Raw genomic sequence first — 18,310 nt, forward strand, 5'->3', positions numbered from 1 at the left:
CCTCCCTCCTTCCCTTCCTTCCGCGGGGCTGAGAAGGAAGAAGGAGGCTCAGGAATAGCAGACCCTCAGGCTGTAATTTAGCGAGACGCTCTCAGGCACAACGTTAAGTGCTGCTGGAAACACTTCTGCAAATATTAACTGCGCATAAGGATTCGTGACACTTTGAGGAAAATAACTCTGCTTTCAAGCAGTGAAGATATTTAACTATATTTTTCACTTTTTTTTTTTCCAAGTCTTAAATCCTAGAGAAAGGTTTCTCTCTCTCCGGTGACCTGACTTAATGGTACCGAACAGCTTTGAATGCTGACCCTACGGGACTTTTGCCTTCCGCTGATGCATTTCCCTCTATGCACTGCCAATTTTGTACCTAGTGCACTTGCCCATTTTCAGTGCGTAAAGAGAGATGCCTTGTGCATCTTTTTGCAAACACATTCATTTCTCTCTCCCTGAATGCGGAATATTCTGCCTTTCCAGCAATGGAGAAGGGGCAAAATCAGATTGATGAACCTCAAATTCCCACAGAAGAATCAGTTTCGGAGCAGTAACCCTCAGAGGAAAAAAGCTTCATTATCTAATGTTCAAATGAAGGGGTACCAAATGGGCACAAAGAAAGAACATTTTCTATTTAGTCATTTTCCAAGAGATACACAAAAGGGAGAACCTTCTAGAAGGGCCTGGGGTAACCTCAGGAGACAGTGCCAGAGCTTAGTGGGCAGAATTCTACAGTGATAAATCCGTGAGAATTGCTATTTGCAGCAAACAAGGACAAACTCCTATCCTTGAACCCCTTCAGTTCAGCCAACTGTCTCTTTGTCTCGCCTACCGTTTCAAAATGTAACAGGGCTCTACCGGGCTGCCAATTGCAGAAGCCTTCTGAAGGTAACAGCCTGGCCAACACCACCATGGCCCCCGATTACGCCCAGGTAGGATCAATTTGAAATATGATGCTTTAGAAATTTATAACAAACGTTGGATTTGTTTCGACTCAGAAATAATTCTGTATTGTGTGAAATTCAGAATTTCAGCACCACAGAATCGTTATCCATGTAATTATCATCAGAAAAAAACACTCTAAACAGAGGGGAAAACAGTCAATAACCAGGTCCTCTTCTTGCAATGTGGAAATAGTGCTGCCATTAAAAGGGGGGGATATACAAGGTTGAATTTGCCAAGGGTGAGTGCCCTCAGATTAATGGTCTTTGATTAGTTTTCCCCAAACATAAATCACCTGTCATGATAATTTAAATAAAACTGAAGCAATTGATTTTGCCATGGAATTATTTTGCCTAAATTTCTTGACTCGTCTTACCCAAAATGGAAAAAAAAAAAACAAACCACTTATCCAGTAACAAAGTCCAATCTGAACTACTCTTGCATGCATGTGTAAGAATATGGGAAGGGCGTCATGTGGGACTAATGACACCTCGAGGCATCATTTTAGGCATTTGTGAAGGAGTGTATTTCAAACCTCTTTTCATCACTACCGATCGGAAAACAGGGCACCCCTGAATGTTTTCTCATGACTGTCTTGATTGGTACCCATGTGCCCTCTAAGGAGATGAGGCCTGTCCTGTGGTAGGCTCAGAGTAAGTAATAATGAGCCGCGTGACGACAGAACACTGCTCTCCATCTCCGAGAGCCTGTCTGAGGAAATGATGGGACGCGCATGGGATTGGGCACAGGTGGAGAGGTGTCAGAATCTCATCTTTGACACCTGAACCCAGAACACCGACGTGCCCCAGCTCTGAGGCTGGAGACGGCGGCCTTGCAGCACCACACCTCCAAGTTCACAGATGCCCTAAGCTGTGAAACTTCTGGTTGCTTCTGCCCAGACTCCCAAACATATGCTGTCTAGAGCACCGAGTGGGTAAACAAGGCCAAATTGAGCAGACTGACTCTTTCTACATACGAATATAAAGAGAAGTGGCCATGGGGCCTGGATACCCCATTCATGAATCTTCAAAGCATCTCCTCATTATGGGCCAGAGAATCTTCTGGATGTCCATCATGAGGGAGGCAGCATGCCTTGGTTACTCCCTTTTCACCTGTCCAAATTTATCAAAATAGCAAGGCCTGGGTGGGATCCAGGCTGAAGGAGCCTATGCCACTTGTGATTATAAACAAGTTTGGTGCAGATATTTTATTGTGGAAGCAAGACCTAGGACATGCTAAAACAGCTTAAATAAACTCTAAGTTCCTTAGATTTGTCCAACTGGCTACAAAAATATGTATACATTGACGGAACCTCTATGTGACTTGCCTAAAATGGTCATCTTAGCATTACTTTATGATGCACTTGAAGTAATATGTGTTTGCTAACTGTCTTTTACTCCTTTGCATTAGTCTAAATTAACACAGCTTCAGTTTTGTCGTCCTGACTCTGACGTCTGTTTTGTCTTTGCTCCAGAAAGGGATTCCATCATTTGTTTAGGTGAGGCTTCTCATTGGCTTTTCAACACTCCCTCATGTCCTATTCAGGTCAGGCTGCCTTTGCGTCCGATCAGAAGTTTGCAGTTCACGTCCACACACCAGGGGCTGACCTGGTCCGCCCACCAGGAGCAGCTCTGCCCCCGCTCGTGAGCGCCGCTAGAGTGGGACCGAGAGATCACCCCGTGCAACAGCGCGGTCTTCAGACGGGGAGGCTGAGGCTCGGAGAGGTGGAACGACCCACTTCCCCACAGCTGGCTTCAGCCGGAGCCAGCTCGTGCTCGAACCTCAAACTCAACAGACTACTTAAGATGAGAATTGGAATCAAAGGGTCTTCTGGTTCCCGCACTTCTTACAAACACATGTCTGTTTATTCTTGCCACGTTATGACTGTATCCTGTGTCACTTCAGTGACACGCGTGCCACGAGCCTGGCCTGGGGCACAGGTCGAAGAGGGCAGGGGACAGATTACCTGGTCCGTTGAAGAAAACCATTTGGTGTGCTCGGCAAACGAGGTACAATCTGTACTGCTGTGACTCCTTTTAAATAAATGACCTATGGTTAATTATTATCTCCCAGCTTTAATCTCTAGGTTTAAATTCTCGGGGAGTGATTGCCTCTAAACCTATGCCTGTAATCACCGCGGCAGACAAAAGCAAGTCTTTCTGCAGCAATTTTTTAGAAGTCCTCGTTTTTTTCATGTTAAACTATGACATCTAATTAGTGTAATAATAGTGTTCCCCTTATGGGGATAATTGCATCTTTACGACATATTTTTCAGGTTGGCGAGCTCAGTGGCACAGGCATAGTCTAGAAGACTGTATGCAAACACAAACACTCGTTTGTGGCTTTAAATGTTACTCCGACGGCATCTTCTGCAACACGAATGCTAAATTATACATTACGGATCTTTCCAACCACGTTAGATAAATTTTTAAACGGACCAGTAGGGGTGATCATGTTGCAAACTTAAAATAAACTGAGCTACGGGATAAATTCTATAACTTCGTTTAATATTGATAGCAGCTCAATTTAAATTTTGAAAAAGCAAATACCTTTAATAAATTTGGTGTGAACGATTATATATTTTGATACAACTATTGTACAGGCGTGTGTACATATATAAATCTCTAGGTAGAATTATATACATTTCCATATATGCCACATTTATATTTTGTCTACTCACATTTTTCTCTTTAGTAAAACAAAGCAGTTTTACTGTACATAGATGTGCAATGCTACATTAAGTCCTGAGTAATTTAAGGGATCATTAATAAACTACTGTAAATTCTAGTCTTTCAGCCAAAGAGCCAGAAGATTCTGTAACAAAAATGTGAAAAAAATAATTTTTAAAAATAGGCATTCATCTATGCGCTTGTTTTGTGCTTAGCGGAGAAAGCTCGAGAACGCACGTAGCCATTTACGTTTGGGGAAATTTCCTCAAATATTCAAGATTAAACAAATATCCTATTTGTATGGGTTTACGGAAGTCTTAAGTGATGTCACCTACGTCCAATTTGTCAAGCATGGAAGATTCCAGTCATGAGTGGACCAAAATTCCCTTTTGCAGAATATGAAATTCTGTGTAAACATCAGTGGTTAGGTATCGTACAAAAATTCTGACTCAAATGAGGGGAAAAAGAAAAAAAAAATACCATGAGATCATTTAAAATGCTTCTCTTGGGATATAGCCAGCCGCATGGAAGTAATATAAAAAATAAGATATATATTTTGGTGAAAGAGGAATCCAGATGACAGTCATTTAAGGGAGGTCTGGTGAGCCACCCACTCACTTGGGGAGGTCCCGGGCTGGCTGGGCTCAGAGAGCCCGTGACAATCCAGCCACGTCCATTCTGCCACAGGGGCAGACTCGGCTGTGATGAGAAGGAAGCACTGTGGGGAAAAGGCCACATTCAACGGCAATGGGACAGCAACAGCTGCCCGTCGAGGTCCCCGTCCCCAAAGCAAAACATGCCAGTCCCAGACTCAGGCACTCGGGAGGCCCTGGTGAGGCGGCCCAGGCCGGCTGCTGCACGTCCAGCTGCGGCCGGAGGAGGCAGGCCCGGACCCAGCGTGGGAGGCTGCCCCGCGCCGGGAGGGCCCCTTCGACGAGAAGGCACTGCACTGGTGGTTCCTCCGTCACCCCAGCTCTACCCCGTCCCGTGGCTGCTGTAGTCAAAGACCCCCTTCTTGAAGAACGGCGAGAACTCACAAACGGTGTGTTTGGAAAGGGTCAGCCCCACCTTGCTGATGTGCAGGGGGGACGTCGCAGATTGGAGCATCACGCTGAAAAAGTCCCTGAGGTATTTCTGAGGAAGAGACAAGAGCCAAAACATGGTTAGATGTCGTTGGGTGGAATCAAGGAGAGAAGAAATTCCAGAAACAACTCGCCACCCACTTTGAAAGAGCTGTTGCTGTCATTAGAAACAGCACATGGGAATCTGTGTGGCCTCGGCTGTCACCGGACCTACCCGAGGGAAGACAGCCACCGCATCCACGATGCAGGTGACTTTTCCGTGACTCGCAGCAACACGGCCTCGGGTCCACCTGCAGAAAATGCCCAGAGAAATGCCAGTGCGGTGCCAGGCTCCGGGGGAGGGGAGGGAGGGGTCTGCTTTCCAGCAACAGTGGCACTAGTTAAGACCCTATTTTTTAGCAAGTCATTTCCATCAACTTACTTATTTTTTCCCCTCAACTTACTTATTAAATAGAAAGCTGATAAAAAGGAGGCAAAAAAAAAAAAAAAAAAAAAAGAAAGAAAAGAAAAAGGCTCGCCATCTGTACAATGCTAAATGTGCTGCTGACTAGCATTTTGAAATGATACCGTCACTGTCTGCTTTGGATTCTTATAAACTAAAGGAAAAGAAATAGTGGGGACAAGCGGGTCAGTTCCAAGTACTAATATTTACAAATCATTCTGCCAAACCTATAATCATCAATGAAAAGAGATTCTTACTAAGATTAATTGCTCTGACCCCCTGCGCGGCCCCTCCCCGCCACCGCACGTGTTTGTCGCGGCTCTCGCCGCCTACTCTGGCACCCAGCAAGCAGAGCATGTCTGGGACGAGGATCCAAGACGCTGGGGATGGAATCAGATGCGGCTGCTGGCAGGGTGTATTAAAAGAAAACAGGACACACAAAAATAGTTAATATATTTCAGGTCAGGCAAATGTTATTTATAACAGAATGGGACCACACGCAGGGGGTGGGGGTGGAGGTGGGGTGGGTAAGCCTAAATCTTTATTACTGTCTCAGCTTGTTTCAAAAACATAAACAATCCTATCACAAACCTTGAAATTAAATATAATAATTAGAGACTGAGTAACAAAGAAATTTGTCTGTGAAACATGGCTGAGGCCTTTAGAAGCTGGGGTTTCCAATCAGGGGTGATTTGTCCCATAGAAGACATACAGCAGTGTCTGGAGACGTTTTCGACTGACTGTCACTCTGGGGTGGGGCACGCATCCAGGTGCATCCTGGGACACACAGGACAGCCCCCATGCTGGCCTTACTGCGCTCCCAGCGTGGTCGTGCCACCGCTGAGAAAGCTTGGCCCGGGGAAGTGGAATTCGGCCTCCTCTATGAACTGCCCCTTCTGAAACAAGACAGTCTGCTGGAGGAAAATTCCTCAGCTATTCTCTTAAACAGAATAATGAGGGTTATTGATCATTAACATTTGTATACTAATTCATAGTTTCTAAAAATCTTCTAATTTCTTGCTGACGCACAGTCACTGCACATTCTTCAAACAATCTGGCGAGTCTTAGCACGCGTACCCGAGGCTGTCCCCAAAGCACAAGAACAGAATGCCTGCACCATGCCCCCAAATTTCTGAACTCGCCTGATTTTACGCTCTCATCGTACTCTGCCTAGAATTACCCGCTGTTATTACTATCAAACCCATTTTTGGGTGAGGACCCTGTTGCAGAAGTAAGCAAGGCTACTCATGAGGAGAGGGGACTTAAAACTGAGTGTTTTTAACTCAGACTCTGTCTTTTTTGTTCAATATATCTAACTTACTGGTCTCACAGTAATCTCTCAGGAAAGGAGCTCGAAAGAGCAATCGGGGGAGGCAAGAAGGTGCCAAAACCAATTGCTGAAAAATGAAGATCTTACACCAGGACTTATTTGCATCAGAGGCACAAGGGAACCGCACTTCAACTTTCCTGGGGGAAGGGAAGCTGAAAATAGCAACTTTAGAGAGAATGGATACAAGTGTACGTTGGAGACCATGCCTGGCGCACCAGCCAATGCTCACAACGCAGTGAAGGCATCTGAGCAAACGGACTGTTGTTGGCAGGTCAAGAGTGAAGTGTCTAGAACAAGATGATGAGGAGCTTGGGCGCTGGAGCGTGGGGCTGCAACTCTCTCATAGGCTAAAGCATGCCCAGAGCCAGGGGGCCTTGCCGGTATCACCTCCTGAGCGCCCGAGCAGCCCCCGTCTCCCACGGGCTGCATTTAATGCTCACAACCATGCCTTCGAGATGAATTCCGACAGAACGTAAGGTATTCACATCTGGGAACGGATGTTGTACCAACATCTGTCATCATTAGTTCACAAGGTGGGGGTGGGGGGCTCTAAAGGGCCAGTAGAGCCCAAAGGGTACAATGAAAAGTGAAAGTTAAAAATATAAATAATAAAAAAAAAGTACTGGAAAGCCCTTCCCTGCCAGGACACCACCACCAAGAGAACAGTAAACTGGGTGCAGGTAGTGCCTTTTTCTTTAAATGAACTCACTAGCATGTCTCCATGGAAACTCGAGATGGAAGGAACTCATCCAATGAATTACAAACCTTACAGGAGAGTTTTTACATTGCAAAACCAACCTCTGCTTGACAGGATTGGGCAGCCTGGGCTCCCTTTACATTGACTGCTTCCTTGGCCAAAGAAATGCTTTGACTGGAGAGGGTTCTTTGCAGCGAGCTTCAGGCGCTCTCAAGTATATCTGAATGAGGCATGGTAACCTTGGTGCCGGGTCCGGAGCCGCGTGCTGGCAGTGGGCTGGCCAAATTCCTTCTGGCAAATGACAAAACCCAAGGACTAGGTGTAGGGCTGGGGACAGAAGACAGAACTCAACTTCCAGAAGGTTCTTGAGGTCACAGCAGTTCATTCTTCTTTGTGACCCCCACCACACCTGACACACTGCTGAGCTTGGGGAAAGTGCTTGGAAAGAACTCTGATGACTGATACTGAGGAGATAGTTTTTTAAAAATTGAGGTGTACACAGAGAAAACTGCACACATGCACAGCCTAATAAAGTTTCAAAAAGTGGACATCCCCGTGTGATCGGCACCCAGATAAAAACAAGACAACGCTGCTAGCAGCCAGGCAGCCCTCCTCATATGCCCTCACCATCCTTTCCCCAAGGACAAGGCTATCCTGACTTCTCCCACCATCGATTAGTTCTGCCAGGTTTTGAACCTCACGCGAATGGAATCACGCAGGACACTGTCCTTCGTGTCTGGCCTCCTGCGCTTTAACACGATGTCTGTGAGACTCATAGACCCGCTGGGCACAGCTGCACCGTGCTCGGTATCACTGCCGTCGAGTATTCCGCGCGGGAACATGCCCACTGCCTGCCGTTTGCAGAGAGGGGACTGCGTTGCTTCCTTCGTCTGAGCTCTTCTTCAGTATGCAACGTGCCTGCACACAGTGGTGTCCGGTGAGTCAGGTTTATTGCTCTCTCTCCAGTAAAGCAGTTCCCCCGTAGGATTTCAGGCTCAGGCCAAGACCCGCCAGTGAACTAGAACTCTACTATTATATCTATTTTATCCATATACATGTATATATATATAAAATAATCATATGTGAAGTACATATTTAAAGACGCACATATTTACATGAGCCATTTTTGTTGCATGTGCTCACAGTGTTTTCTACAGCATCTGTGGCCGAAGGGAGAAAATTAAGTTCTTCCTGTCAAAGCGATCCCCTTTTTATTGTCTAGCCTTCCCCGGCATATAAAAACTGAGTCCAGGACAGCCAAGCTGCATGCCCAGGGCATTTCACTTTGCAAAAAAGTATTACAAAAATTGAAGGACCTTAGGAGTTTAAGTGGCTTATCAGGGTCAGAAGGTCAGAGGAGGAGAAGGATTTGTGAAATCCAATATCCAATTTCTGTTTCTTTCACATGGCATTTTCTCCATGAAAGAAAGAAAGAAAAAGAAAAGAAAAGAAAAGAAAAGAAAAGAAAAGAAAAGAAAAGAAAAGAAAAGAAAAGAAACGAAACCCAGGCATATTTAAATCTCTGTGGCTGTCAGGGACCGCAGAAGGCCAGCAGGCCTTGCCCACCCTGGCGGTGGGTATCTCACCTGAGTCTTGGCTTCATTAAACGTGCGATCGGGGTCACCACGAGCGGGCAGTTGCAGCCTCTGTGGCTGTGCAACATTTCAGCCCGGCCTCGCCCGGGGTAGTTGGAGGATGAAAGTCAGATTAAACCAAATCCCTTTTCAATAAGATTGCAAACCCGCAGTAGAGAGCGAGAAGGGGTTTGGGGGGGGGGGGTCTGAGTATGGCCGAGAGGGCGGGGGCCACACAGAGATAGAGGGGCTGGCTAGGGGAGGGCGGCAGGGGAAGGGCTGCGGTGGAAGGAGAACAGAAGACACAGGGGAGAGAAGGAAATAGCACAGCAATGTTGGACACCAAGCTCTGGGAGTTATTTATCCATTTGGAAAAAAAAAAAAAAGATTTAAAAAAAAAAGATTTAAGAATAATAAGAAATAGATGAGACATTTATCTATGTAATTTACTTTTTGCTACTTGGACCAGCACTAAAATATAAGGTGTTTTCTTATCAATACTTTCAGAAAATCAAGTTTAGATGGCTGATTTTGAAGGCATATTTCCGTCCTGAAGCAGAGAACCTTGATTCCAGAAAGTGCCTTTCTTCTACAATCTGCGGGCATATCTTACTATTTTTTAAAGTCAGTCTATGCAGAGGCAGTGAGCAAGGGCTAGAAGTAACTGGGAGAGACAGGACCCCACGGATCTGTCCCAAACAAAGCATTAAACAGGCATGTGCTTTTAAGCCCTACCCCCAAACAAGACAAAATTCTGCAGGGGACCAGGAGCTTTTCAAGAGGAGGCCAAAAGACCACAGGAAGAATGAGGGACATGCAGCTTGTCAGAGACACCCACACCAGGCTCCTGACCTCTTCTTTCCAAAGCGGTCCTTTTCTTCAAATCACACCTGCCAAGACCTCTCCACCTATTTCCTGAGGATTGTCTCCCACGTGCACACAACACGCTGACCAGCTGCCACAGAGAGCCACTATCACAAGCCAGCTGTGTTCCAGGCACAGTGAGAACTTTTCATGGTATAGCTCATTCAAGTACAACTTCACGAAGAAGGGACCATGACCATCCCCATCCTCTAGCTATAGAAACTGAGGACCAGGAGGCTGAAGTAGTGCCCTGAAGGTCACAGAACATAGAGGTGGGAGTGCCAGCACGCACGGCCACGTTGCAGCCCCAGAGGCTGGGTCTCAATCACCAGCCTGCCGTCCAGAGTCTACCATCCCCCTATGTTCCTGTTGCGCCCCCCGCCCATCTCCCGAGCTCTGCCATCTCTCACCGGGCAAGGCCATCTACACTGAGCCAGATAGGCTGCCTTTCCCAGGCCTGAGGCTGCTCTCACAGAGACCAGGGGGCTCTGTGTTCTCGGGGGTTAATGTCCCATACAAATATGGGAAGGGGAAAATGACCTCTTGCTGTGAGGCATATACTCTTCTATGCGGAGTCCAATGTAGCTGTGCCCATGCTTCTGTCCATAGCGTCCTTACAGAGCCTTGGTGGGCACTGGCCATTGTTTAACTGCCCTGCTTCCTTTTTCCTTCCCAAATAGCACTCAGATTCCCTTCTGAAAAAATATCTTTCCCTCCTTTGGGGATTGGTTACTGGGCTGACTTAGGGCAGAGGACTGGTCAACTTTTCCCACTCATATTCTGGGACAGGCACCCCCACAGCAAAAGAGCTAAGGAAGATACCACTTGGAGCCTGCTGGAGTCGATCTCTTCCAGATTTCACAGCCACTGCCAACGGGCATTTTCAAGAGTGTAAGAAATTCAGGGAACTCTCACAGAAGGCCAGATGCAGGAGAGCCTTTGGTCTTGCCACTCCCAAGCCAGGTCATGGACGCATCCGTTCGTTGACAATGGCCACAGTGATTTTCTGCTGTTTGCAAACAAGTTAACTAACAATGACCCTGACACACTGACAGGCAGGTGGCAGGCGCCAGTCCAGGTCAGAGGAAACCTTCCATCTCCAAGCTCCTGGGGGCTGGTCTGTAGTCAGATCAAGACCTGCCCAGGGCACCCCACTCTTAGGAAAAGGTCCATTTAGGAGGTTTTACTAAAATAACATTTTAGATGGGTCAGTGAGTCCTAGTTGGACATCCCCAGTCAAGCGTTAACCTGGAAAGTTCCTGCCCCAAATCCTGCTATACACACAGGCCAATCTTCAAAATTCCAACACCATTTCCAAACCACTAAACATTATTAATCTTTTGAACCAAAACACAGGCTAATATGGTCTATTGGCTGTGTTAATGAGTTCTGAAAGGTGAAACACACTCCCTACAGCAATACAGGACAATTCAGTAAGAATTTAGTCAATTATTTTAAAGCTTTAGCCTGGTACCTCAATCAATACACTGCATCAAGAAGAAAAAATTGAAAATATAATGTGCTGCTACATGCTATTTTCATTTTTATTTCATTCTCGATGAAGGTCATTCTGTTAACATGATTCATGTGTGACCTACAATACAATTTCAGTCTCTGCTCTAGCTGAAAGGAAAGTATTTAAATTACTGGAATAACCTAACTAAAAACTGGCCTTAAGACAGCCTCTGCTGGGTTGTTCTTTTCAAGTCTGGAGCTGCTGGGTGAAATGCTAGTCTGGTCATTGGGACTGACCACAAGCTCTATAGTCCATCCAGGCAAAAACCTGGGAGATCAGCAGGAAGTTAAATAGTGTAGCCCCTCCCATCTCGCAGCCATTTCCTTTCAAGAAAGGAAGATGGAGTGGTATCCCTGCTCGGCAAACAGTGTGAACAAGGGAACCAGGCCAGCATGTGCAGGCTCTATGTGGGGAACAGCAGGACCTGAAGGGGAACACGGAGGGCCATGAACTTGGATTTGGGTCTGCAGGCACTTAGTATAAAGCACTTCCCCGCTCCCCAGTTCATGAGCTCATGTGACCCCTAAGACATGCTGAGGAGGAGGAGGACAAGGTATGCATATCCTGTTTGCAGATGAGGAAACTGAGATCCCAAGAGGCAATGACTTAGCCCACATCAACAGACCACAGAGGCTGACAAATGACTGGCTCTTCAAATTCAGGAGAAAGTCAGATGGCCTAATATAATTCACAACCACTTTACGCTGATACGTAATGAGTGGATGTAAACGCAGCCCTTCTCTTTTGAGCCCAGGCTCACAGGGGCTCTCAGAATTTGCCACTGTGTGTGTGTGTGTGTGTGTGTGTGTGTGTGTGTGTGTGTGTGTGTAGAGAACACTAGGAACGAGAATAGGGCCTCAGAAACATTTGAAAGACCTTACCTTCTCATTTTTTGGCTTCCTTTCTTCTACTTTAATTATCAGGGGGATAAAGTCATGACGATTTTAGGTTACTAAAAAGCTGCTTTAATAGGGCTTATAATCCATTATTATAGACTCTAGGATAGTCTATGTTCTAGAACATAAGACTCTATAATATAGGGGCGCCTGGGTGGCACAGCGGTTAAGCGTCTGCCTTCGGCTCAGGGCGTGATCCCGGCATTCTGGGATCGAGCCCCACATCAGGCTCCTCCGCTGGGAGCCTGCTTCTTCCTCTCCCACTCCCCCTGCTTGTGTTCCCTCTCTCACTGGCTGTCTCTATCTCTGTTGAATAAATAAATAAAATCTTTAAAAAAAAAAAAGACTCTATAATATAGGCTTTATATAATAGAGTCACACAGGCTCATGACTGTGACTGCAGCCTGCTGTGTACTTCATGGCCGTGTATTGCCCTGCTGTCGCTCTCCTCATTTCCCCAGCCATCTCACTGTTGTCAAGACCCTTCATGTCACAAAAATTTAACATACATTCATAATTTAATTTAAAGTTACTGAAATTATTAAAATGTGCTTTAAAAATGTAGTAGGATCTTATCTACCTTTCCACTCTGACATATTAACAGGGAAGACAGTTTGCTGGAATTCCTCATTTCCAGAAGCCATTAGCCATGGTGGCAGCTTAAAGACAACGATCAGTCTACTAAGACTTAGAGGTTTCATTTACCTTGCAGCACTTGGAAAATTCATCTTTGACTGATGGGCTCTGAAGACAGATCAAGCCAGAATGGAGACACACTGGGATATTTCTAGACCAGAGAGAGGTCTGGTTACCACTGGTCATGGGTCATGAATCAACCCAGTGGGGTCTATATTCACTCACTCAAGGCTTCCCAGTTTCGAACTCTCATAAATTCTAGTTGACACCACTCTCTGGCTATTTTAGAATCCTAAAATTTGTCTCCACTGGATCAAAAATGCTGGGTTCCTTTCCAGACACGCCCCTAAAGGTCCTCCACACCCCGATGGCATTAGGACAGTTTGATTCAAGCAACTCATCCATCCACCATAGTTAGCACACATCTGCTCTACAATGAGCAGTGTACCAGGCACTGGGTGGCCAAATTTGAATAAAACAAGACACAGAGCCTGGGCTGCCCTGTACCATGTCTTCATTGTGCAGAATCGTTCTTGTAAATCCTACTTGTCTTCTAAGGACTTCAAGGTTTGTTCTTTGTTGGATCTTCTCTCTTGAGACTTCATTCATGCACCCAACAAATATTTGTGGAGAGCTTTCTACATGCGAGTTCTGCTAAGAATTCAGTAGTGAATACGTTCAGTTCCTGCCCTGAGTAATGTGCAGGCATTCCGGGGAGATGGACAGGTAGAGCACTCATTAAGACAAGGCTACATATTCTAAACGGGAATGAGATGCTTTTGGAGCACATAGAAAAGGCATCCAGCCTAGTTCTGGGAACTGGTGACATTTCGCCAAGAGCTGAGGGGTGAGTAAGAATCAGACTGGAGGAAATACTGGTGAAGATACTTGAAGGAAGCCTATTCCAGGCAGTGGGGGGAGCGGGTGCAAAGCATCATGGTGAGGATGCACAGCTTGGAGTCCTCCCAAGAGCCCACGTGGCTGGACTGCATGCACACTATGTGGGGCCCATTTAGCATGGGAACACACTTCTGGAAGGTACTGCTCGCTAGATTGGCTCTCTACTCCTCACGCTGGGGGTCCTGCACTGTGCTCCAGCACTGTCTCTTCTCTCCGACCCCTGGCTCCTGTCAGACCTTCTGGGTGGAGCCTGTGCCTTGTTTTCACCAAGAGAACACACTGGAGGTAAAGCTGATAGTGAAGAAGTCACTGGCAGGTTCCGGTGCCCCAGCCGGGCCCAGTCCTTAGTGGCGCCATGATCAGAATGCAGCCATATAAGTGGCCTGACCTTGGATACCTGACACTTGGAAAAGATGAACCACTCAGCGGAGCCCTGCCCAAATTCCAGAACCTGGCATCATAAGCAATAAAATGGCGGTTGCTTTAAGGAAGTCAAGTTCTGGGGTAGTTCACTACATGGTGATAGATAACCAAAATACGTGTGTGTGTGGGAAGAAGGTAAGAGGTGAAGGAGTCAATGAAATTTCTCAAAGCAGAAGAGGAAAGTCTCTTTGGTTTTTGTTTATAATTTATGACTAGCCATAAATCACAGCCCTATTCTACTTCATGCTAACCTCTTCCAACCTCTTTAGTATTTCTAATGAATAATTCTGTCTTAGCAGGTACTTTTCTATCCAACCTAGGTTTTAAAGTAAATACTTGAAATAAGTAGTCATCATTTGAAATATGGCATTTATTTCTTGACTTTATAGAGGATTCTGAGAGCTCCCAGTTAAAATTCATCAGGGTGAAAATGTTAGTCTGTGATTACAGAATCGGAACTATTCATTACAGCTATGCAGAGAATCTTCTTTATGAGCTTAATGACATAAGCATATTGTATTGAATTATTATGGTACTGCATCAATTGGACTCATAAATTTAATATACTCAGTCTGGTTCACATATTCTAATAAAATCCAGCGAGCTTTAAAAATTTTATAAGGAATGTGCATTTAAAGTCATGTGATATTCAATTTTTACAGGTTGGCATTCCTGCGTGGGGTACTGAGCGTAGCTTCAGTGATCATGACCACCTGGCCTGGTAGACCAGCAAGCTAAGGGGGAGACCCCACAAACAGGCCACATAGAAAGCCCCAAATCTGCTCAGACTGTGAATCTGGTTGAGCTCTTCTCCAAAACCCAAGTCGATACCAGGCCCATCTTTTGGGCTCATGGAGGGAAGGAGTTGAGGCTGCATCTTCAGCCACAAGCAACGGCATGTCCGTTGTAAGGGAGCAGGCCAACTGCTTCCAGAACACCCTCAATCTTACTAAAATATGGGAGGATGGACTCTGTGGGAGAAATGCAGTTTCTAGGGCTCGCCCTGGTTCTTTGACTTTTGTTTACTGGATTTGGGTTAAGAGATTAGTAAACAGCTCCACACACAGGCACAGCCAACTCAACCGTCTCAGCATCCGGGCAGGGAGGGTGGGAGAGCAGCCCGGAGGCTCAGCTGGCCATGTGGACCACACGACTGCTGGAGTCCACCCCTCACACTGCGAGCCACATCCCCGGATACCCAGTCATGCAGCAGCCACCACACTGGGCACAGGGACGTTACAGCACTGGGGTCCGGATTAAGTCTCTGAACTCCTCTGCACCTCAGTTTCTTCATCTGATTATATCCCTTTTTAGATCAGAAGATAAAATGAGCTGCGTCTGTGAGGTGCTTGGGGCAGGGCCCAATTCACAGCATGAATTTATTAAGTAGGTGACATTATCATCTACACAGCTTTGTCCTCACGAGTTAATCTGCAAATATACTCGTTTTCTCCCCTCTCAGATGTTTGGAGACACGTGGGCTTAAAATGTGGAAGTATTTAATGCTTTAATGTTTTCCCCTTCAAAGGAAAGTGGAAGACAGCAAGTCTGGAACGGCTTTTTTCCAAAGTCACCTCATATCAGATACTGGCAGACCCTTCATTTCAAAAATTGCTTTAAAGTAAGGAAGAGTTAATGGGTTTTCAAAATGGGGAATCGTAATCGTAAGTTTAAAAATCTAGGCTGTACCAGGTAAATTAATGAAGCCCCCAAAGCTCATTTTAAGATACATTTTGGATACCGAGATTTTGGAAAACGCCATCTGGGGAAAAAAAGAACTATTCTTTGTTTCTCAGCCCATGATTCCTCCTTGCACTGTTTAAATCTTCAAAGAGGTTCCTGACATTCTGAGACAGAATGACTGCTCCAAATGACCGATTTGACTGACAGACTTTCAAATGAGAATGTTGCTGTGTAGTACCCCTCTTGGTTATAATGCACTTAAACTCAAATTCAAAGACTCAGGTCCCCCAAAGCTTAAGAATTAAGAAGTCGTTGCCCATTAATTACTGGTCTCCCAAAGTCTCCCTCTGAGTGGGAGCCAAGCACTGGCAGGCGGTGTGAGGCTTCAGAAACCCTGAATGACCATTTCACTCCTCTCGACCATTGGTGCCTGTGGCTGAGCACCCCATCCTCCCCTTTAATGTCTGACCTGAGGTCACTTATATATTGATGGCAAGTTCTCTCAGGCTGGCCTTGGACTGGGCCATCACTGCATACTAATGAGTCCTTGAATTCCAGGGCAAGAGGGTCAGCTCTTGTGCCTAGGAGGGAAGACCCACTGCCCCTTTTTTGTTCTCTGGACTAGGGGCTCCTGATGACCCCTGTGGGATTATTTGCCTTGCAGATTATCCTCTTGCCCTGGGAGTAATTCCTCAGTGTCCACGCGTTGCCCTGCGTCCCAGGAGGGAGCCATGGTCGTGCCCCAGGTGTGATAAGGCCTGTGCCCTGAGTGGTGGGCCTGTGACCCCACCCCACAGAGGGGATTAGCTGGGGATTTGGATTATCCACACCAACGGTCCCTTTCACTGGGGACAAGGATGGAGGCTTGCCTACGTTGGGGAAAGCGGAAGGCAGGGTGAAAAGCCAGACCAAAATTTCTCTAATATAACATCTTTAATTCTAAAAAACGATGGGATAGTTGTGGATTTTTAAAAAATTTCTTTACCAGATATCATCCACACAATGAAACATCTAAGTTAAAAAAGATATACACTGAAAACACACACCTCCTGCAGAGCACTTTGCTCAGAAAGGACTCTCCATTAGGCGCTCGAGACAATGACTATTAGGTAACGTTAATAAGTCCTGATGAGCAATGAGAAGCCTGAGCTCTCTCTCCTTAGGACCTTCCCTCACAGCAAAATTTCACAGATTTATACAGTATCTTCTCTCCGAATAAGAGAAGTTTACTAAATCACTGGAGAGAAGAAGTCGATCAAATCTTAATTTATGCTCCAAAGCCAAACTTGAGAAACTCTTCAAATTGTCTTGGCGCCTCTTCAGACCCGAGAAGTTACTGCAGAAGAGAAGTTGGGAATGTTGCCGGTTCGGCAGCGGATTAAGCAGGGCGTCCTTTCGTACTCGTGTCTGGCTCTGTTAACTACCACATGAGCCTGAACCCGGGTGAGCACCTGTCTTCTAGTCATCAACACCCTGAGCGTTCGAGACTGTTCTCCGCTGAGAGGCTCTGAAAGCAATGTGGTACGAGTTAAAAAGGAGGACTGGCAGGGGCGCCTGGGTGGCACAGCGGTTAAGCGTCTGCCTTCGGCTCAGGGCGTGATCCCGGCGTTATGGGATCGAGCCCCACATCAGGCTCCTCCGCTATGAGCCTGCTTCTTCCTCTCCCACTCCCCCTGCTTGTGTTCCCTCTCTCGCTGGCTGTCTCTATCTCTGTCAAATAAATAAATAAACTCTTAAAAAAAAAAAAAGAAACAAACAAAAACGTTGGGGCGCCTGGGTGGCACAGCGGTTAAGCATCTGCCTTCGGCTCAGGGCGTGATCCCGGAGTCCTGGGATCGAGCCCCACATCAGGCTCCTCTGCTAGGGGCCTGCTTCTTCCTCTCCCACTCCCCCTGCTGTGTTCTCTCTCTCACTGGCTGTCTCTATCTCTGTCGAATAAATAAATAAAATCTTTAAAAAATAAAAAAAATTAAAAAAAAAAGGAGGACTGGCAAAACGTGGAAGGAAGGTCTCACAGATCAAAGGGAAATCGCTCCAGCTGGGGAATCGTGGAGAAAGCCACAGGGCCATTTAATCTAAGAAATAATGGGCTCATTCGGGCTAATTCGACATCCAGTTTCTGCCAGGAGGAAACTGCCTTGCACAGTAAGAAATGTCAGTTTGTATTGACTGAGCTATGAACTTGGAGATGGCCAGATTCTTTCGAATCAGAAACTGCAAATAAAGGCCGTTTTGGCAAATGGAAGATAAGCGCTATAAATGGAAGAGAAAAGGTGAGCCAGCAGCAACACATACCAAAACGCAGAGATATCCCAGCCTATGGAGATGGCTGGGGCAGACGGTCTTCTTGCTGCTCATAGCACTTATCCACAGAGCTCTGAAATAAAACCCCTGCAATCCACTGGGGCTTTCCTTCCAGTCGGCTACAAAATCCACTGAGAAAAAGGTGACAGCTTCATTGACTGCCATTTTCAACTCTGATTAACCACTGTTTTCCTGATTTTTGTATCAGTTTCTCAATTTTACTTAAAAAAAAATAATATGAAACAGGTGATCTCAAATAGGAAACAAATTAGACAAAGTCTTCAGTTTTGGACTTTTTTTTTTTTTTTTTTGGTTGCCTGGAATGAATATATGTAAATGTAACTGCATTGCAGTGAATTCC

At 46.0% G+C, this 18,310-nt stretch overlaps 1 protein-coding gene across 4 annotated transcripts in view; it reads right to left on the reverse strand.

Annotated features, from left to right (window-relative positions):
- KIF16B (kinesin family member 16B) overlaps positions 1-18,310 on the reverse strand; it is a 305,749-nt gene that overhangs the window by 20,486 nt on the left and 266,953 nt on the right. For 3 of the 4 annotated variants that reach the window (XM_045809362.2, XM_045809387.2, XM_045809353.2), the window contains one exon: positions 4,070-4,736. The exons of the other annotated variant lie outside the window; for it this stretch is intronic. In XM_045809362.2, coding sequence (XP_045665318.2) covers positions 4,578-4,736 — 159 coding nt within the window. In that variant the 3' untranslated portion in view covers positions 4,070-4,577. Of the gene's footprint in view, positions 1-4,069; positions 4,737-18,310 lie in introns of those variants that run through there. 4 annotated transcript variants of the gene reach the window in all.

This window comes from Ursus americanus, chromosome 22 (genome assembly GCF_024610735.1).
Source record: "Ursus americanus isolate L20-20 chromosome 22, mUrsAme1.1.p, whole genome shotgun sequence".
In the NCBI taxonomy this organism is placed as follows: Eukaryota; Metazoa; Chordata; class Mammalia; order Carnivora; family Ursidae; genus Ursus; species Ursus americanus.